This window comes from Macaca mulatta, chromosome 17, assembly GCF_049350105.2.
Source record: "Macaca mulatta isolate MMU2019108-1 chromosome 17, T2T-MMU8v2.0, whole genome shotgun sequence".
Classification (NCBI taxonomy): Eukaryota; Metazoa; Chordata; class Mammalia; order Primates; family Cercopithecidae; genus Macaca; species Macaca mulatta.
The window spans coordinates 105,504,853-105,527,113 of record NC_133422.1 but is presented as its reverse complement, the minus strand read 5'-3'; the positions used below and the strand labels follow the sequence as shown (position 1 = coordinate 105,527,113).

Sequence of the window (22,261 nt, the reverse complement as noted above, 5' to 3'; positions counted from 1 at the left end):
AAAATGTGTTTAAGACACTCTTCCACACGACACAGACTAACAGGAACATCACTCTACACAATCAGAACCTGCTTGGGCAGAAGTTTGAAGCTGATATTCCCAGCCCAGGCCGCATCCCTGCAGTCTAGACCTGATCTTCACTGAGGCATCTCACAGATATCCTAACGGAGCATGTCTGAAGCTGAGTACCCACATCTGGCCCTGCCAGGCTTCCCATCCCAAAGGCAACTTCTTCAAACGGCTCAGGCCAAACCCTTGGTCCTCCTTTATTCCTCTCCCGCATACCCCATCTGGTCCATCCACAAATCATCTCATCTCTATCTTCTTGATAAAACTAGAATTCAGTCTCTCCTGCTACCTATGCTGACAGGACTGTGGTTCGAGTCACCATCACCTGGGAGGTCACCTGGATTGCTGCCATCCTGTCCTCTTTGGTTTCCGTGCTTTTGCCCTTTAGTCTTGCAGTCTATACTGAAAACAGCAGCCAAAATGATCCTGTTAAAACTCATATCACATCCCTTCCCGCCTCGGCCCAAACACCCCCAGAGGCTCCGTATCACTTGGAGGAAAAGACAGGACCCACAGGACCACCTGATCTCGCTCCCTGCGACTCCCCGGCCTCACTTCCTATTATTCCATCTCTTCCAAGGGTCATGGGTTTTATTCTAAGACATTAGGTAAAATCAGAGTCAGGAGGAAAATGACCAAAATCAGCCTTGCATTTCAGAAAAAACAGTCTGGAGAAAGGCAAGGATAGACTGGCCAGGGGCTGCTGCAGTGACCCAGGTGAGGCATGTGGACAGCCTGGGCTAACGGTGGTGGACAAAGAGAAAAGCCAAGATTCTGGGGTTATAAAAGGAAGATGAACCAGATGTGACAGATGGCAGGGAGTGGGGACTCCAACTGCCAGAGGCTTTCCTGGAGGCTGGTCTTTAAGGCCACTCTACCACCATTGTTCTCCCTAGCCCTAATCTCACTCTCTACTTTATAAAATACCCCTCTCAAACCATCTAGTTCAATCAGCCAAGCATGAAGAACCTCAGGGACAACTAATTTCCATTTGAGTCTCATGAGAATTTACACATATGAGGCCATCCACTCTGGATTCTATTTGCTAGAAAATGAGAGACTATGCAGAGCTGACCACTGAATCCCTCTCTCGTGCTAACAACTCAGGAACACGAAGCCCTCAGCTGCACCGCCGTGCAGGACACTTCTTTCTGCCTCTACCCTGGCTACACTGAGTTGGTTCAACAGACTACAGCTAATTAAGACCAAATTCACAGTTGCTTTATCAAGGGGAAGGGGATAGATGCAGATAAACAAACCAGAAGGCTTGTTCCTCCAAGAAGGTTCCTCCACAACCTACTGGTTGTGGCTAGCAGAGACTACACAGAAACTTAATATTTTCACGTTAGGCAAACTCAACTGCATTTTTATGGTGGCAAAACAGCCTCGCTACTTTACTGCATGTATTAAGTGCTGCCAGTACTTGCTGAACAACTAGATGAGATACGAGTGACATGACTCTTGGGTGAAACCGACTGACCAGCTGCACTGGAAACACTTACCCAGCTGCCCACACAGGCCAGGCATGAACACCTACTAAGGGATCTGTGTCCCGTGTCAAGGGTCAAAAAGGGAGAACAGACTCTGGAGCTAAGTCCTATTATTAAACTGGTAGCTCGTCCGAGAGCAGCAGCATCACTGACTCACACAAGCCAGGCTTTGAAGGAACCTTACAAGTATACTGTCCCAATGCCCATCCTCTGGCTAGTTAGACGTAATGTGAGTGGAAAGTTCTCTCCAATTCCTCGGAGAGGCTCTTCCCTCCACTCAACCCCAACGTGTTCTCTGATGGGTAAGTTCAAGCTGACTTCGACTTCCCATCCTTTTATCATCCCAACGCTGGAGAGGACGGCTTTCCCTAAAGGATCCTTTAGAAAAACAAAACGCACAGCCAATATTATCACGAGTCCTTATTACCGACAGGAAAAATGGTGGCCGCCTTGGAAGCTGAGGCAATTTTTAATGCATGAGAGACGACAAATTATCTTAACTTCCTATCAGGAGGAAGTACTTTAAGCAATTCTTACACTGTTCTTGCTGCGTGAGCACGAAGTGTTTCTGGGTATCCAGGCTGCTTTTCTAGTTCAGACAACTAGACTTCCCCCTTCATTTCAGATCTTTGGAATGTCCTAATTGTCTAGATCAGCACTACGCAATAGAAATATATTGGGAACCACAGATGTGATTTTAAAATTTTTAGTAACTACTTTTAAAAAGTGAAACAAAGGGATAGCAGGGATTGCTGAGGGTTATTCTTATCCCAATTCTGCTCGCTTGGGGTCAGGGACATAATTGTGTGAGCAAAATGATGATACCAACTTAAGACAGCTACTTTTAGACTGGGTTAACACACACTTCATAATGGGGCCTAAGCCATAATAAGCACTCAGAAAATGCTGCTTACTCCAGTTATTGATCACAGACCTGTAAGAACAATCCCAGCAGGCTGGACCAAGTACACAACTGCAGGGTCCAGCACAAATTGGAAATGCAAAGCTCCTCGTCAAAAAATTCTTAAGAGTTTCTGATGGCAACAGCAGAGCATGAAACCAAGCACAGGGCCCTGTGTGGCAACACTAGTCGCACGTCCATGAGGCAGGCCGTCATCAGGTAAGTTCTCCTGAGAACTTGCCCATGGGCCTTGCCAGGAGTTAGCCTAAGAGTATTGCCTTGATGTTGTTAAATACCTCACCTGCATTAGCCACACTATGCAGCAGCATGCCTGTATGAAGCCACACCGGTGGAGTGGGTGCATCTGAGTTCAAATCCCGAATCTCTTCACTGGCTGAGCTGGGACCTGGGACTTCTGAATCACTTCAAGTCTCAACCCCTTATCTAAGTGGGGAACTGCCATCTTCTCTGCAGGGCATTGTGAGGTTTAAACAAAACCTTACAAGTAAAATGCCTAGACACACAATCTGTTCTCAACAAACTTTGGTCCCATTTCATTTCAAAGATCACTGTATTTCTCCAGGCTCTTAAATAATCTAACTGCAACAGGCAAAACGGGAGCCACTCACAACGGAGCACTGCGCAACTGAAACGTGGCTAACGCAAACCGAGACGTGCTGTGGCCGTAACAAATTCAACAAGATTTTATAGACTTAATGTGAAGAAATTAAAATACCTGATATAAAATACCTAAAATAATGATATATAATATGTATATATCAATTACAGGTTGAAGTAATTGTATGGATACACTGGGTTAAATACAATGCATTATTAAAATTAACTTTAGGCCAGGCACAGCAGCTCATGCCTATAATCCCAGCACTCTGGGAGGCTGAGGTGGGAAGATTGCTTGAGTCCAGGAGTTAGAGATCATCCTGGGAAACATGGCAAAACCTCATCTCTACAAAAAAAATACAAAAATTAGCTAGGCACGGTGGCACGTGCCTATAGTCTAAGGTACTTGGGAGGTGTGGGCTGCATTGAGCCATGAAGACGCCACTATACTCTAGCCTGGGTAACAGAGTGAGACCCTGTCTCAAAAATAAATAAATAAAAATTTAAAAATGAAAAATAACTGTTTCACTTTTTCAAAGTAGTCACTAAAAATTTTAAAATCACATCTGTGGTTCCCAATACATTTCTATTGCAGTGCTGATCTAGACAATTAGGACATTCCAAAGATCTGAAATGAAGGGGGAAGTCTAGTTGTCCACACTAGAAAAGCAGCCTGGATATGCAGGAACACTTTGTGCTCACCCAGCAAGACAGTACAGCCAGGCACTAAGGTACAAGACAGAGGGCCATCTCTGATACTTCTTGCCAGGTAAAATTAAAACACAATTACAGTATCTGAATGGAAACTGTCTTTCTTTAACCTACCTACAAAACGTTCAGGGAATAGTTACTCATTTCTTCTCCCGAACAATCTTTTTCTTACTTAACTTCCTTAACTACAGTTCTATATAGGAATAAGCTTCAACAGCTTATTTAATAAATTAGACAATAAACAGCATGTTGTGACCCACCGTTTTATGCTTGGCATCAACAGTACAGAAGGGTGCCCAGCTAAAAAGAATGCCTCAAACATATCTTTGGTGCCTCATAAACCTTCAAAGCCAAGTTTCAGTAAACAGTTTACCTCCTCATCTGTCTGAATCTAAGAACAAAACAAAAACAACCCTTGGCTGGGCATCCCATCCCAAACAGACTATAGACTTACTTCTGCTTTTATTGCAATTAATTATTAAGCCTGTATCAACAAGTTTTGAGTTTCAGCAAGTGGTTCCCATGTTTTAATTCTTTCAAAAGTATTAATATTTTTAACTATTCTTGTGTGTGAAATCCTAATCACAATCTTAGCTAAAAAAATCTAGAAGAGAACTGAGCATTAGGCAAAGCAGCATAATAAAAGAATTTGTCCTTTAAAAATACACAGGGAAAATGAGTGTTTTAGAAATAGGTAAGGTAATTTCTCTTCCCAAACCTCTCACTCACTAAATTATCCCAGCTCCTTACAATCCTGGACTGCCACCTGAACTCCTTTTGAAGCCTCTCGACTGTAAAGTGAGAAAATGAAAACCTGCCCTCTCACCTTTGCAGACAGTCTCAAGATGCATTTACAGCCAGCGTGCAGAGTGGCCCAAGAATGTCCCATGCCAGGTCACTTGTGCAACAGCTGATAACACTGTAAATTTCTGGGGTTTTCAACTTTTATTTTCCATTCTAGCAGCTTTTCTTTCACATCCTCTTTCAAAAGTCCAAGGTAGGAAATGTTGAGTGTCTTACATTTATTTTAGTTTGCAATATCCGCAGAATGTAAAGCACTGAGCAAGATATAAGATAGAAAAGCCGGCCGGGCGCGGTGGCTCAAGCCTGTAATCCCAGCACTTTGGGAGGCCGAGACGGGCGGATCACAAGGTCAGGAGATCGAGACCATCCTGGCTAACCCCGTGAAACCCCGTCTCTACTAAAAAATACAAAAAACTAGCCGGGCGCCGTGGTGGCGCCTGCAGTCCCAGCTACTCGGGAGGCTGAGGCAGGAGAATGGCGTAAACCTGGGAGGCAGAGCTTGCAGTGAGCTGAGATCCGCCCACTGCACTCCAGCCTGGGTGACAGAGCGAGACTCCGTCTCAAAAAAAAAAAAAAGAAAAGAAAAGCCAAAATGTTTATCCATAACAGGTTTCCCATCTTCCTAAGGGAAAGAAAATATACAACAAATACAAGACAGCTGTCCACATGACATCCACAGGACAGGAAGGAGTACTCTCATGTACTGCTACTGGCAAAAGTTCTCTGGAGGCTGTACGGTAGCAGGTGTTCAAAGCCTTTGAAAGTCCCTACGTTTGGCCTTGCAGTGCTCTATCAGGGCATTTGTCCTACAAAGAAAATCAAGGATTAAGGGTGTGGTACAGAAGCGTCCACTGCACAGTTCACTGTTCACAACTGTGAAAACTCAGAATCCACTTCTGTATCCAAAAATGGGGATTATTACCAGGAACTAAGAGGCAGCCATTAAAATCAGTAGTAAAATAATTATTTAACATGGGAAAAGACTCACACTGGATCAAATTAAAGCATGTTATAAAACATTACTATGATGGCATGGATAGTTTAAAAATATATTTACATATTTGCATTGGATTAAAAAAAATGACCAAAAAAGAAATACTAATTTTAACACTGGTATCTCTAGATGGTAGCATTATATGACTTTTTTTCTTCTTACACAGCTCTATTTACTCAAGTTTATAAAATTAATATGAAACCCTGGGTAAAGATTTAAAATATACCATGTGGCTCCAACTACACGAAAGAACAGTGCAAATGATAATAACAGCTAACGTCTCTTTGGCACCTCCAACTTACAAGGCATTGTTCTAAGAGTTTTGCATGAATTCATGTAATCCTTACAACCGACACAAAGGGCAAGCACATGTGATACCCACTTCCCTGATGGCACAGCTGGCAAGTGGCAACGCAGGACAGCAACCAGTCAAGCAGTTCGGGTCAGGCACTACATTCCCTCCTTCCATACCATCCCCATCAAAGCAAACACCTGATAATCGTGGGCAGCTACCAGGAGTGAGCAATAACCCTGAGTCAAAAAACGAGAAATCAACTGAAGATCAAAGTCGCAATTTGATCTAGCTGTGAATGTGCCGAGCTGACCATTCAGCACCCATGCCACAAGTATGCTCTGTGCTACTCAGCATCATGTAAACATGCTCAGAAGTGACATAAGTTGGGATCAGAAGTGTTTTGTATTTCAGATTTGGGGATATTTTCATTATACTTACCAGCTGAGCATCCCAAATCCCAAAAATCCAAAACATTCCAACGACCATTTCCTTTGAGTGTCACGATGGTGCTCAAAGAGTTTCAGATTTTGGAATATTTTGGATATTCAGGTTTGGCATGTATATGAGTCCATGTTCACACTGTTATAAAGACATACCCAAGACTGGGTAATTTATAAAGAAAAGAGATTTAAATAACTCACAGTTCCACATGGCTGGGGAGGCCACAGGAAACCTACAATCATGGCGAAAGGTCCCTCTTCACAGGGCAGCAGGGGAGAGAAGAGTGAGAAACAAAGGAGAAGGAGCCCCTTATACAACCATCAGATCTCCTGAGAACTCCCTCATTATCACGAGAACAGCATGGGGGAAATCACCCCCATGATCCAATCTCCTAGGATTCTACTGGATCCAGCACTGTCCAATAGACTTTTTCTTTTTTGGTAGAGATGAGGTTTTGCCATGTAGCCCAGGCTGATCTCTAACTCCAAATCTCATCTTGAATTGTAATCCCCATAATCTCCTAGGTCTCTCCCGGAGGTCTCTCCCTAGGTCTCTCCCTAGACATGTGGGCATTATGGGGATTACAATTCAAGATGAGATTTGGGTGGGGACACAACTAAACCGTATCAGCATGCTCAACCTGTATTGTTAAAACATCCATATTGCCCAAGGTGATCCACAGATTCAACGCAATGTCTACCAAAATTCCAATGGTATTCTTCACAGATATAGAAAAACAATCCTGAAATTCACATGAAATCACAAAAAAAAAAAAAAAAAAAAAAAAAAAACCAAATAGCTAAAGCACTCTTGAGTAAAAAGAACAAAGCTGGAGGCATCACACTACCTGATTTCAAAGTGTATTACCAAGCTACAGTAGCCAAAACAGCATGGCACTAGCATAAAAGCAGACACACAGACCAACAGAACAGAATAGAGAGCTGAGAATTAAACTCACGTAATACAGTCAACAGATCTTTGACAAAGGTGCCAAGAACACCCAATCGGGAAAGGGCAGTTTCAACATATGGTGCTGGGAAAACTGGGCATCTACATGCAGAAAAATTAAATTGAAACCTTGTCCCACAACACATACAAAAATGAACTCAAAATGAGCTAAAGACTTATTAAATGTAAGACCTGAAACAATGAAACTACTAGAAATAAACACCATGGAAAGCTCCATGACATTAATCTGGACAATGACTTCCTGGATATGACCCCAAAAGCACAGAAAACAAAGGCAAAAATAAGACAAATGCGATTTCATCAAACTGAAAAGCTTATACACAGTAAAGGAAACAACAGAATTAAGAGACAACTCACAGAATGGAAAGAAAGTATTTGCAAAGCATACATCTGATATGAAGCTAATATCCAAAATATATTTAAAAACTCAGTAACAAACAAAAATAACCTGATTAAAAATGATGAGCAAAGGACCCGAACAGACACTTCTCAAAAGACATACAAATGGCCAACAGATTAGAAAATGTTCAACATCACTAATCATCAGAGAAATGCACATTAAAACCATGAGAGCATCTCACACCTGTAGAACGGCTATTATCAAAAAGATGAAAGGTGACAGGTATTGGCAAGGATGTGGAGAAAAGATAAGCCTTGTACATTGTCGGTGGGAATGTAAATTCGCAAAGCCATTCTGGGAAACAGTATGGAGGTTCCTCAAAAATCTAAAAACAGAATTATCATATTATCCAGCAATCCCACTACTGGGTATATACTTAGCCAAAGAAACTAAAATCAGTATGTTGAAGAGATGTGTGCACTCCCATTTTCATGGCAGCACTATTTACAACAGCTAAGATACAAAATCAATCTAAGTGGCCACTGAAAGATGAGAGAATAAAGAAAATGTGGGATACATACACAACAGAACACTAGTCAGACTTTTAAAAGAAAGGAAACCCTGTTATTTGCAACAACAATGAATGAACCTGGAGAACATTATGCTAAGAGAAAGCAGGGCACAAAAAGACAAATACTGCACGATCTCGCCTAGATGCAAAGTGTAAAAAAGCTGAACTCACAGAAGCAGAGAAGAGAATAGTGGTTACCAGATGCTGAAGAGGCTGGGAAGGAGGGAACAGGAGCTAGACAGGGAAAGGGGAGATGTTAGTCAAAGAGTACAAATTTCAGTTGGACAGGAGGAATAAATTTTAGTAATCTATTGTACAGCAGGAGACTACAGTTAACAATAAAGTACATTTCAAAATTGCTAAAAGATGAGATTTTAAATGTTCTTACCACAAAGAAAAAAGAAGTATGTGAGGACATGAACGGATATGTTCATTTCCCTGACCTAATCACTCCACAATGCATTCATATGCCATAACATAATGTTGTTACTCCATAAATACATGCAACCATTTGTCAATTTAAAAACAAAATATAAGAATTAAAGAAAAGAAACTGGGTATGAGGCAAGCTTTATGTGACTAGCTGGTCTACATTTCATGCTCTGTTGATCTGAGAGACCAAAAAACCAACCAAAAATTTCTAAGGGTGAGGATGAGAAAAGAGCAGATTTCTGTTCTGAACCACCTGGGCCTTTGGATGCTTTCCACTTTTCCAGAAAAACAGTTAAGTAAATGAACAGCAACTGTGAAACCTGCAGATAATTTTAGTATTAGTTGTTGTGCCAAGGAGCTGGAGAGATCAATTATTAATATATTAGGGTTACCATCCTTATCATATCAAACAACTATTTCAGAAATGGTCTGTGAGAAGAAAGAGCTGTGGTTTGCTTACACTTGACAAATTGGCTTTATTCCCTCTTGGCAACTATGAGAACAGGCTCACCCAGTTTCATCTGAAATGTTTTGTTTTCCTCTCAAGTAGTGATGGTAACACTCTATGTGAATCCACAGTCAATTCTTAAGCAAAAAAAGCCTCATTAATATCAAACCATCCATCAGGATTATCCTTTTCTATTATGTATGAATATAACTATCTAGAACAGTAGACATCTTTCAAACAGAACTAAGTTAAAATCCACAGCTTTATTATAATTATTTTGTTGCTAATATTCCTGAAACCACATTATTAATGTGAGCTTCATGATGTACCATTTAAACAACTGGAATCTTATATTCTTAACTTTCAGCTCTTGAAATAAAAAGCTGGTAAACATGTTACAGGTGTGATGGCTTTAACCAAACACAGCTTTCTCCTAGAAACATAAAATCTGCTTTTGCCAGTTACATTTCACCTGCTTCCCTAGTTGTCAGATGCCTAATCAGACAAGGTTGTATAGGATGGGAACAGCTTGGAAGCTAATTCATTATGACCTTTTGAGTGAACAAACAAACATGCACACACACACACCCTACAGCAGCCACAACACTTGAATCGGAATTCCACAGTAATGCAGCAAAAAACTGGAAACAGAAATCACTCTGAATTTCTCTGTAGCTATTTACCTAAGAAAATGCAAAGAAATGTCCTATCCCTTGCTTGGTTTGCCTCGGTAAGTTACTTATCCCCAAGTGAAATTCTACAAACATAATCATCATCATTCTTTTTTTTGAGATGGAGTTTTGCTCTGCTGTCCAGGCTGGAGGGCAGTGGTGTGATTAGTAGAGATGGGGTTTCACCATGTTGGCCAGGCTGGTCTCGAACTCCTGACCTAAGGTGATTCACCCGCCTCAGCCTCCCAAAGTGCTAGGATTACAGGCATGAGCCACTGTGCCCAGCCAACATCATCATCATTCTTATTAATAATTATTATTTTGGTTGTTTTTGAGATACAAATAGAGAAATTGTGTGCCTACGGATTTTTGCCCTAACTGGAAAAAAAAAAAAATTTCAGCATGCCAAGTAAAAACGTTGTAAGAAAATGAAGTCACCCAAGTTGCACTGCTTTCCAACACTAATTAAATTTTTTTAATTTTCCAAATTTCAGAGTTTTCCAACTTAAAACCTAGTGCTTCTCAAAGTTTACCAATAAATGCAACTCACACAATATTCCTTTAAAACCAATTTATAAAAATATTTTCATAATCAGAACAATTAGGGGGTAATATCTGATTTTCTACAGGTAATTAAGGAAGGTATGCACCAAAATAGCTGACATATTAACCAAATTTACTTCCTTTTTCCCTTTAACCAACCTTAGCAGAGCTTAAACTGACAGTAAATAAGAATATATACACCAAAAACAATCTGTTAGAAACACAGTTCAGTCTAAACTAACCCCTGGAAGAAAAGCACCTTGACATTTACAACTATAGAACAAAAGCTAATCTAGAATTTAAGCTATCAGTTTTAAGTTTTGTGTCTGTAATTTCAAAACACTTCTTATCAATTTCCCACCTCTCAGAATTTTGTGAAAATGAAATGTGTAAATCCTACAACATATTTCACAAGTGCAAGGCCCTTCCCTCCTCACTCTCTAAGCAATTCTCACACAATGGGAAATTGCTGCACTGTGGCCCGCAGGGCAGACGACCAAGTCCTTTAGGGCCCAGCCCTGTCCCTTCACATCAGCTTACAAGGCTGGTAGCCAGAGCTGGACGCATACCGTACAGAATGACCTCTCAGGGAAACTTCCCAAAACACAGTGACTGAACAATTTATCAGGTTTTTCATGTGCTGTTTTCATATTTTCATTTTTATTATCTCCTAGGTAATTACAAGTGTGACTCACACTAAGCTTGAAAAAAGGTAACATTTGCCTCTTGTTTAAATTTACTGGAAGAGATATCCACTCTTTAAAAACAGGACAAAATAAGTCAAAACTAATTTTTTACTTTAATGTGAAACTCACTTGCTATCAACTACACCTTCAAGCTCATTCTGTGAGTAACAAATATTTATTGAAAGCCTATTATGTGCCAAGCACTATTCTAGATGCTTGGGATATGTTAAGGAAATCTCTCTTCCAGAGAACCTTCAAAATAACTCTTAATTATAAAAACAACAGTTACCATACGAAACGTCAGCAGCAACCTTTGGAAAACTAAAAATGGTAAGTTTTTAACATTCAATTTACTTTTTTTTTTTTTTTTTTTTTTGAGACGGAGTCTCGCTTTGTCGCCCCAGCTGGAGTGCAGTGGCAATCTCAGCTCATTGCAATCTCTACCTCTGGGGTTCAAGGGATTCTCCAGTCTCAGCCTCCCGAGTAACTGGAACTACAGGTGCGCACCACCATGCCCGGCTAATTTTTGGTTTTGGGTTTTGTGTTTATTTTTTTTTTTTTAAGTAGAGACGGGTTTTTGCCATGTTAGCCAGGCTGGTCTCGAATTCCCAACTTCATGTGATCCACCCACCTCAGCCTCCCAAAGTGCTGGGATTACAAGCGTGAGCCACTGCGCCCAGCCTCAATTTACTTTAAAACAAAACTTTCTTAAGAAGTCTTACACCAAAGTCAGATAATCTTAATGTGCAAATTTAGTTTCAAAAGTACGTTAAACATAAATAAACTCAGTAGTTTCAAGAGGGTAATATGATAAAATCCCACACAAAGGTCAAGAAAATGTAAAACTTGCCACTAGCAAGGCACCTTATCACAGCCAATAAGGCAGCTGGATTACAAAATGACAAAGCTGATACGACGAAGGGTACTGAAACACTGTCTTTTTTCCCTTTGAAAGAGCCCTAAGTTTCTTGGAATCTCCCCTAGCACTTTCACTTACGTGTAATAATTTCCTTGCCAACATGAAATACTACCAACAACAAATGTCTTTGTGTTTACAATCATAAACAACGCCAGTAATACTTCATGAATTCCTGTATGTCTAATTCAATTACATAAACTTTCCATGTAACCTGCCCTCACAGATTTGATGACTTCTAGGTTTTCCGAGAAACCTATAGCCAAAGACTATCCTTCAGGAAGGGAAATCTCTATTGGGTTATCCTATGTAACAGGTTCTACAAAGATGCTTTCATATACAGTTGTCCCTTTTTATCAGCAGGGAATTGGTTCCAGGATCCCCATGGATACCAAAACCCTCAGATGCTCAAGTCTTTTATATAAAATGGCATAGTCTCGTAAACATTAAATCACCCCTAGGTTACGTACACTACCTAGTACATTATAAATGATATGTAAATAATCATTATACTGTGTTGTTTTATATTGGTTTTTTTAAATTGGTTTCCCCCTCCTCCGATATTTCCAAGGCTGGCTGAATACACGGGTGGGTAACCTTGGATACAGAGGGCTGACTGTACTCTTATCTGGGAGCTTGATATTGCCCATCTCAGTTGACAGATAAGAAAACTAAGGTTAAGAGTGACAAAGTGGCAACATAAAAATAAAAGGCAGGACTTAAGTACAGGACTGACTGCAACCGCTTGAGCAGATCCCAAGAAAAGCAAAGCTAGATTTCTGTATTTAAAGCGCTACCCCAAGTGTAGGAAGAATCGCAATAGTAAAATAAAATGAAAGAGTTAAATTCCCAGAAACTGCCACTGAAAGACTGAAAAGACAATGTTTAGTAAAGTGACACAATATTTTACAACAGGGAATCGAGACCCCGCCCAGTATGTTCCCCGAAAGCATGTTTTATAAACCTCAGATACCGGTTACTGTGAATTCTCTAACCTAAACATTAAGTGTTGAGGGTACGGAAAAACCACCGAATTTCTGGTCTCAGATAGAAAAAGCAGAGAAAGGAGTGCGGCTGAGAGAAGCAGGCGGAGGGCTGGCCCATTTTATTTCTGCACGACTTTGCCTGATCACCTGCTGAGGATTCTAAGGCCTGACCCAGACCTAGATGCGAGCCCTTAGATGACAATCTCTAAAAGCAGAGCTCAGGCTGAGGCAGGTGCCAAGAAATGGGCTCACACCCCTGATAAACGGTTGTTGAAAATGTGTGTCACCTGCACCACCAGCGACCAGAACCACTCTTCCTCACTGGAGCAAGGGCGATGTCTGGGGTTCCCACGCAGACTCCACCCTGCCCCAAGGGTGGCCCGCGCGCCGCCTCCTCCCGGCCGTTACCCAAACCCACAACGCCCCGTTCCACACAACCCGGACCCCCGAGCGGCCGGGGAGGGTCGGACCCGGGCGCGGAGGAGGCGGGAGGTCTGGCCGGAGCGAAGCGCCCACCCCGGGCCCAACCCCGTCTTCCCGGCCCCTCCCTCGGCCCGTGGCCGCCCGCGCTCACCTCCAGGCGCAGGGAAGCCCCGCAGCCACGCAGGAACTCGCGGATGTTGCTCAGGCACTCGCTCTCGCTCCGCGGCTCCGGGTAGACCTGCAACACAGAGCACAAGCGCTGAGCGCTGTGGCCGGCAGTGGGGAGACCGGGGACAAGGCCAAGCGACGCCCACGGCCCGCGCTCCCAACACAGCGGGCGACGCTAGCGAGCCGCCCCCGACGGCCTGGAGCGAGCCCGCAGCCACAGATGCCAACCCGCTCAGCCGCCGCTTCTCCTCACCCTTTTTTCTTCCTCCGGGGCTGCACCAATCTCTGCCTCTTCCCGCACCAGGAAGTGAGTCCCGGCGCCGGAAGTGACGTACTCAGACCGCGCCCCCGCCGGCCTGCGCGGGACGTCTTCCGGCTGGCGCTGGGTCTTCGCCCCAGCGGACGCAGCCCACCCTGCTTACCCGGCTAGCTGCCACCTCCTCCGGCCCAGTGCTGGGCCTCGGTCCGGGAGGCGGAGCCCACTGGTTGGCCCCACACGCGGCCACCGCCGCCTTCTCCTGTCCAGTCTTCGGCCTCGGCCCCAGCCCCGCGGACGCAGCCGACGAGGCCCGGCCCCGCGCGCGGCCTCCTCCCTGCTCCAGGTCCTTGGCCTGGCCCCGCAGACACAGCGCACCCGTTGGGCCCCAAGCGCAGACACCGCAGCCTCTTGGCGCCCGGTCCTCGGCCTCTCCCAAGTGGACACAGCCCGGCCCAGAGGGGCCCCAGAGAGTTTGGGCGGCTTGAGTAACCCCTGATTGTTGGGAGAGAACCTGGGATTTCTTCCCTTCTTTCTAACCAAGGCTCATGGAGAGCGCAGTTACAATTCTAATGCGATGACTTAATTAAGCAACAAAAATTATGCATGTTGGGATTAAGGTGCAGTGTTTTCTTTCCCCAAGTATATCCCACGTGCTTCATGAATGATTAACTGAAATAGACAGTTAACATGAAAACCAGTAAGTCAGCTGAGAAGAAATTGTGGATCCCCCGCAGTCAAGGAGCGCAGGAAGGCGCCTACAGACTCCCTGGTGCTTTAGTCCAAAGTAGAATTGTTAGGGCCACCAGCAACACATGTAAGGTGTTTGGACCTTTCCCACGGCAAGAAACTAAGGAAACCAGAAACAGCACCAATTACTAGAAAATTTTAAGAAGCCTGAGGCATACGAAAAGCTGTTTATTTTGGTTTTTACTCCAAGGATTATTTTAACTGTAAGAAAATTTCTGTTCCAAATTACATGTGAAGACATTAAGCGTTGACATTTAAACTAATGCGTCATCTAGAACTCTAGCATTTGAGGACATTAAAGGCATTTTTGTCCTGTACTGTAGGAGAAAATCACATTTCACCAGGCTACCCTCAGGAATACTGTGGTTTCATTTCATGGTGCTCAGGTGTTTTAAAATTATACATCAAAACCAAGTGTTCAGCAATGCCAAAAGAGATGAAATGAAGCTTTTTTTCTTTCTATAGTTGAAAAATTCCTACAAGCAAGTGCTGACATGTTTCCATCGAAATTGTACATTTTTTCAGTGGAATGGCAAAAGCAAAGCTGCTTCCTAATCCATTTTGTTCTCTTTAAAATAATTCTTAAAAATTATCACATATGTAGGTAATAATTTTTTTCTTCATAGTTTTAAATAGTTGTAAAGGATGTAATTTCTGACATTCTGCTGACATTTTGAAATTAAACCATTGCATCGTTTATTAAAATCCAATAGAATCTAAATGTAATAGAAACATAATACCCATTTCTCCATCTAAAAAGTTTCTGAACAAGTCAGACATTAATTGTTTCTCCTTTAATTCATTCCACTTCACCCAAAAAGTTGTATCCTCATAAAATCTATTTTTATGCTTGAAACGCACTCTTTTTTGACAAGTGACCTCTACAAATACAGTCAATCATCAAAGAGTGTATTTATGAACTCAGCTACTTGCTAAAAATTATGTGTAACCCAAAAATCAATACTTGAAGCACTCTCTCAGTCATATATGACACATGCAGAACAGTGAAAAATTTGTATCACCTTATGTACACGTTTCCAGCTGAGCTGGTACAAGGCCATGCTCTGCCTTTTTTCAGTTCTCATTCTGTAAACATACGTCCTCTTCTCAGTCTACTTAGTGTCACGTTTTTCAAATTTCTGTGCCTTCCGATGGTGACTTCTCTGTTTCAAATGGCCCCCAAGCGTAGTGCTGAAATGCGGTCTAATGTCCCTAAGTGCAAGAAGGCTGTGATGTGTCTTACAGAGAAAATACGTGTGTTAGATAAGCTCCGTTTGGGCATGAGTTATAGTACTGTTGTCATGAGTTCAATGTTAATAAATCAACAATATGGTACATTCACAAAAAGGAAGTGGAGATCTGCTGATCTGTACATGAGGCTGCTCCAGAAAGTGCTAAAGTAACATCTATAGTGCGTGATGAAGCTATGGAAAGGATGGAAAAGCAGCTAAATTTGTGGATTCATCAGACGACAACCAATAAAAAAAAAAGTGTAGTGGGCAGTATTGTTGTGAGACTGAAAGTCAAGGAAATTTACAGCCATGTTACCCAAGGTCAGGAAAATGTTAAACCCTTCTCAGCTAGTGCAGGCTGGCTGGAACGTTTCAAAAGGCGGTACAGCATGAAATCAAATTCTAAACTTGCAGGCAAGGCAGGTTCTGCAGATAAGGAGGCTGCGGAAGAATTTTTAAAATGCCTGCTAAGTGTTATACGTGAAAAGGGTTAAAGGGTTATGTTGAAGAGCAGGTTTTCAATGCTGATGAGACTGGCTTGTTTTATAAGAATGTTGGCATTCTTATAAAACCTATGTAATGCAAATGGTCATGCAAGCCGCTGACTTTATAGCATTCAACCTTGCTATTGTGCGCCAATGGCAAGGGCGACTTCAAGTGCAAACCTCTGATGGTGTACAGAGCCCACAACCCATGAGCACTTAAAGGGAAAAACCTGAACTGCATGCCAGTCCATTGGAGGTAAAACAGAAAAGCAAGGATGGTATCTGAAATATTCTGGGATTGGTTCCTCCACTGCTTCATTCCGGAAGTTGAACGATATCTCCAGGGCAAAAACCTTGCTTTCCGGGTCTTATTAATTTTGGGTAATGCCCCAGTTCATTGCCATGACGAACTTGAAAATGTTCACCCCAACATAGAAGTTCTTTTCATGCCCCAATACTGCATCTCTCATCCAGCCCCTCAGGGCATAATACAAACTTCCAAGGCACACTACATGAGGGAACTTTATTGTAAAGCTTGTGAGGCTCTTGATGCCAACAAGGAAGCCAGCATGATAGACTACTGGAAATCACTCACTATACTCAGCGTTGTTGATTATCTTGGCACAGCCTGGGACAGCATCAAGCAGGCTACTGTCAATAACTGCTGGGAAAACATTTGGCCAGACCGTGAAAACTTTTCAAGGCTTTGAAAGTGTTTCAGAAAATATAAAAAACAATGTAAAAAAACATAATGCATATTGCACGGCAAATAAATGGAGAAGGTTTCAACGACATGAAGGAAGAAGATGTGGAGGAAAGTTTGTCAGAGAAGGCAGCAGAACCCACAAACAAAAACCTGGATGAGAGGACAAAACATGGCAGCAAAGTCAGTGACAAAAGTCACCCTAAGACTCCAAGAATTGTCCCTCTCACAGCAGCCAAAATATGAGAATGGAATTCTGCCTTGGAAAAAATTTTCAATGACATGGAAGAATGTGACCCTGTACTTGAACGTAGCCTCACATTTAAGCGCCTCACTTCCACTGCATTTATCCCTTATTCTGAGATGCTTAAAAATTTGAGGCGAAAAGCCAGGCAGACAAGGCTGAACCAATTTTTCTAGCCAGTTTGAGAGAGAGTCGCCAACACCATCAACAAGTTGCAAAAGACAAACTCCTAAGGTAGCTCTGCCAGATCACAATGTGCTGCCATTATTGACATCTTCCTCTTGTGCAGAGTAAATTCCACCAGCCTCTTTTGATTTTCATGGGGCAAGCTAAGGTTGATAGGGTAAACCACAGTGCACTCACTGACCATCACACATCCTGCGGCTCCATCCACAGTAAGACTTTAGTTAATGTGTATAAAGCTTTAAATGCTCAATCTTCACTTAATGCTCTTTTCAGGACTTTATGTATTTGTTATTACTGTGCTATACAGTATAAAGCATGTTCACAGTATTCCGTGTTATGTGAGTACTGTATATGTGTACTGTGTGCATGTGTATACTTATGACTGACAATTAAACTAATACAATCATAGCAGTACATAATGCTGTAACTGAAACATTGTTTATTATAAAGAAATACTGCATATGATTAATTGTAAGAAATTTATATTAAATAAACTATCTTCAAACAAAAATACACATAAAACAAGGTTATGTATTGATTGGTTGGCAAAATGTGGTCAGAGTCTTCATGGATCCTAACGCTATATTTCTCCTCAGAGCAATGTTGCATTTGTCAGTAATTCAATGATCAAGGTAACTTTCTAGAACGTAACTACCACAAATAATGATAACTGATTCTACATTTAAGAGTATTAAACCATAAGAATCTAATTGCTATGATTTTTTTCTGAACTGAGTTAATACAACTATTATGAGTACACAAATGATGGAAACAATATGTTACAGTTTTTATAAATTATTACATATAAAAAGCAAAGTTTCATCTGGAAATGTATTTCTTTTTTTTTTCCTTCTTCTTTTTTTCAGAGATGGTGGTCTCACTATGTTGCCCAGGCTGGTCTTGAACTCCTGGGCTCAAGCAATTCACCCACCTCAGACTCCCAAAGTGCTGGGATTACAGGCATGAGCCACTGCACCCAGCCAGAAATGTTTTTTTTTAATGAAATATATAGGGCTTATTTTTTAGTTTGTTCATTTACCCATGAATGACTATCACTTTTTGCTGGAGTGAGGTATGGTCTAGCATCACTTGTTTTCCTATCTTGGAGGATTTTTATGCAAACCCTGAAAAACTTTGTTCACAAAAATAAATACATGAAAATAGAAGGAGTTTTGTTGTGATATAACTTAACTCTTTAAAGCCTTCTGAGTTACATAGACAAAGTCCAAATATGGTCTCTCATAAGTTAAAAATGTTTTAAATCATTTATTAACAACTTCATTAGGTCTCCTTTGATTTCTGTGAAAGCTAGGAAGTGGAAACCCCTGAGTTGCAAAATTTCAGTCATTAAAGTCATTGACTTCTTAATACCATCAATATTTCTAATTGTCTCTTTGTTACATGGCCTGGAAGTTTTCCATCTTGCAACAGTGCACCTCAGGAAGATGACAGGTGCAAAGTCTGCCTTTCTGTATGAAGTGGGAGAATGGCCACCGTGAGAGGGGAAATGGGATGGCCAAGCCAGCTTCATGTCTTCCATGGCTTCAGGTACCTTCTAAGGCTAGTCAGTTTTAGGTGACTGTGTATGTAAGTTGAGGGTCTGGAAGTGGATTCCTTTAAAACCATCCTGTGCCTGCATATCCCTTGAAAAATATTTCTGTACATGTACATGGGTACCTACCTGTAGCAAGCTAAGTCAAAGAACACTGTACCTAAAACATACCTGTTTGGAAAACTGTAATGTCAAAGAGTCAAAACTTTATAGTAAGTAGTGCCTGGCTGTGTAACAAGTATGTTGTGTCACACTGGACAAGTCACTTGACCCCTTTGGATCTATGCCCTTGTCCCTGATTTAAGGCTAATACATCTTTCTGCACAGAGCAGTTGGGAGGATGAAATGGGTAATAAATTAATCCAGCAATACTGGGCTTAGAGTCCACAGCAGACGATGGCATAAGCACTGTGAATGCAAAGAGTGAGACAAGGCATTGCCCTCAGTGATGCACAGAAGCTTGCACACAGCATGGTAAAGTGTGGCCACAGAGATGTAGACTCAGCATCACAGGAGCATGGCAGAGGGAAACCTAAATTCTGCAGAGATAGGGTAGGGCCAGAAGCTTAACCAGCATAAAAGGTGACCTCTGAGTTGGGCCTAGAAAGGTGAAGAGGCAGATGGAACTGCGTCTCAAAGGTGTGCCATTTTAGCAGTCCCGGGTGTTCTCAAGGATGGCAAGTAAAAGGCAGCTGAGATCATGGGTGAAACTGCAGTGGAAAAACATGTTTGGAATATTATGATGTAAACAAGGTGGTTGAAAGTCTCTTTAATCTTTCACTAAAGAAGCTATATGAACAAGTGGTCAGTGAGCACGTGAAAAAGGGTTCAACCTCTTTAGTCATTAGGGAAATGCAAATTAAAGCTACAGATAACACTACACCCCACCAGAACTGATCAGAGGGAAAGGGCTGACAATATACCAAGTGTTGGCAAGGATTTACGTAAAGTAATTGGAATTCCCAGACACGACTAATGGGAGTGTAAATGGTATGCTTAGAAAACTGGCAGTTTCTTGCAAAGTTAAATATACATCTACCCTAAGACCAGCAATTCCTTTCCTAGGTATTTACCCAAGAGAGATGAAAGCATAGGTCCACTGAAAGCCACGTACAACAATGTTCATAGCTTTATTTATAATCAGCAAACCCTTCACAATTCAAAGGGGCGGGGAAGTCTCCTTTTTCATGTAGTCTCCAGAAATATTCAGAAAACTGAGGCCTCAAATGACCAACAACTCTGTCCAGTTCACTTTTCAGAAATCCTGTGCCAAATTCTCCATGGTAATAAACTCCAGGCTTTTCCCTCAAGAACTCTAACCAGGCAGAGGCATAGACAGTCCCAGAATCATTACAATTTTCCTTCAAAGTATGGATTTCATACTTAATATTTGATAAGTGGTGTGTGTGATATGAATATTTGCTACAAATTAATCACAAAGCAACATTAAGGTCAGACTTCAGAAGCGTCTACAGCTATCCAGTTTTCATGTCAAGTCCTTACCAACTACTCCAGGGCAGGAACAATCATCTCCACCCTCAACCAAAGCAGAGAGGCGACTAAGACAGCTGCCACCTCTCAGGATTTAAAGACTCTCAGAATTTGAAAGAGTTTGAGTAAAAACCACTAGAGAAGGAATAATAGGCAGTATCAGCAAGGCAAATAATTAAACAGGTTCAATGTTACCTCAACAATTAAGATCAACAGTAGAAAATAGTCATGTCTGAGAAGTATTTAGCTCCCCAGGGAGATTCTGATTCTGCGTAGGTCTGAAGTACAGCCCAGGAGTTTAGTGTCAGTGTGTATGTTTAAAGTCTTCATCTGATTCTAATTTTCAGCCAGGTTTGGGAACCACTGGTATGGTATAACTCAGTGTTTCTTAAACATCGACATGCATCAGAATCACCTGGAGTAACACAGATTCAGCAGGTGGGGTGGAACCCAAGAATTTGGATTTCTGACAAGTTCCCTGGAGACGTTGATGGTACCAGGACCATACTTACAGAACCCAGTGGTATATGTAGACTGAATCTAGAAGTGTTCTGGTTTTTTCCCACTTGGAGAATAATTCAGACTCGCAACCACAGAATGAACGTCACCCCAGGTCTTTGCCATCAAATCTCATCACCCCAGCTATGAAAGATCACTTCCTCCTCAACGCGTGTGGTTCTGTCCACAGTTAGACCTACAACATAGCTGGACCTACTTGTGCTCATCTCATCTCCCTCATTTAGACATAAGCTCCCTAACTGCAGGGCCCACAGATGTCTCACATTAAATAGTCAGCAACTGTGCACTAAATGACCTAACCCACTTAGGTCACCAAATCCACTCATCACGGAGTAAGAGAAAGAAAGAACCTTAGCTGAAAGGGTCATAGAAGACTTTTGAGGTAGTTCTGGTATTTTACAGATGAGAAAACAGGGACTCAGAGAGCTGAAATGTCGTGTCCAAAACTGCACTGCCTGTGGATTTCACCAACCTGCACCGACCTCTGAGGACTGCATCAACCAGGCTGCCCTGCTCTCTGGCTTCTGGTGGGGTTAAGCCAACAGGGGGCCCTGGCAGGAAGCAGGGGCCTAGAGTGGTAGATGCTGGTGCTGGCTCACAGGGGCTGTGTGGGTCTCACTCTGTCACACTGGTGGCTTGAAAGCCCTGGTGTAAGTACCTACAGCACAGAAATCAGCAAACAGTACATGCCAGGGCCCCCCTCGCAGACAGCCAGGTGTTAAACAGTTACCAACACACCACTGGTGGAAGACCGTGGCTCCTGTCAGACAGCCTGTCCTGTAACTACAGCTCTCACTGGCTGGAGTAACCCTGCTTCCCCCGACCTTTCCCTTCCGGGCCAGAGAGAGTTAACGACTTTTCAGTCATTAATCCATCTCTTCTAGATTGTCCTTCTTCCTGCCCTCACTTCATAAATAGTCTCATAAACCACCTCTGTTCAGTGTGCCATCTATCTGTTTTCTGCCTGGCACCTAACCTGGAGAGCTTCCTGGTGGCATCTAAAATTAGAACACAATGTAATAGCAAACGATTGGAAACAATCTAGAGGACAGATTAAAAGAATTCTAATGGTTCCACAGACTATCACCACTACCATACGGCCTTTAAAAAAGGGGCAGCTTTATATCCTGATATGTTACAATCTCCAAGTTACGTTTGGCGGGGTAGGGAACATGGGGAACACTGTGAATAATTTCTACCTTTTGTGTTTTAAAAAAAAGAAGCAAGAAGAAAATGTATGTAGGTGTTTAGAAATGCATGGAGCTATCTCTGCAAGCATATTCCAGACCCTTAACAAGAGTTCTCTATGGGGAAACGGAATCGGGCATGGAGGACAGGAGAATAAGGGAAATTTGCTTTTCTCTCTC

General features: G+C 42.2%; 1 protein-coding gene across 34 annotated transcripts in view; it reads right to left on the bottom strand.

Moving 5' to 3' along the window:
* ARHGEF7 (Rho guanine nucleotide exchange factor 7) overlaps positions 1-22,261 on the bottom strand; it is a 182,846-nt gene that overhangs the window by 133,126 nt on the left and 27,459 nt on the right. For 17 of the 34 annotated variants that reach the window (XR_013407764.1, XR_013407765.1, XM_077974034.1 and 14 more), the window contains exons 1-2: positions 13,730-13,790; positions 13,460-13,546 (exon numbers count right to left, since the gene is read on the bottom strand). Coding sequence is in view for 8 of the 34 variants with exons in the window: in XM_028837325.2 (XP_028693158.1) it covers positions 13,460-13,546 (87 nt within the window). In the remaining 26 variants the exon portion in view is untranslated. Of the gene's footprint in view, positions 1-13,459; positions 13,547-13,704; positions 13,791-22,261 lie in introns of those variants that run through there. The other 17 variants (XR_013407760.1, XR_013407761.1, XR_013407762.1 and 14 more) reach the window with 2 other exon arrangements.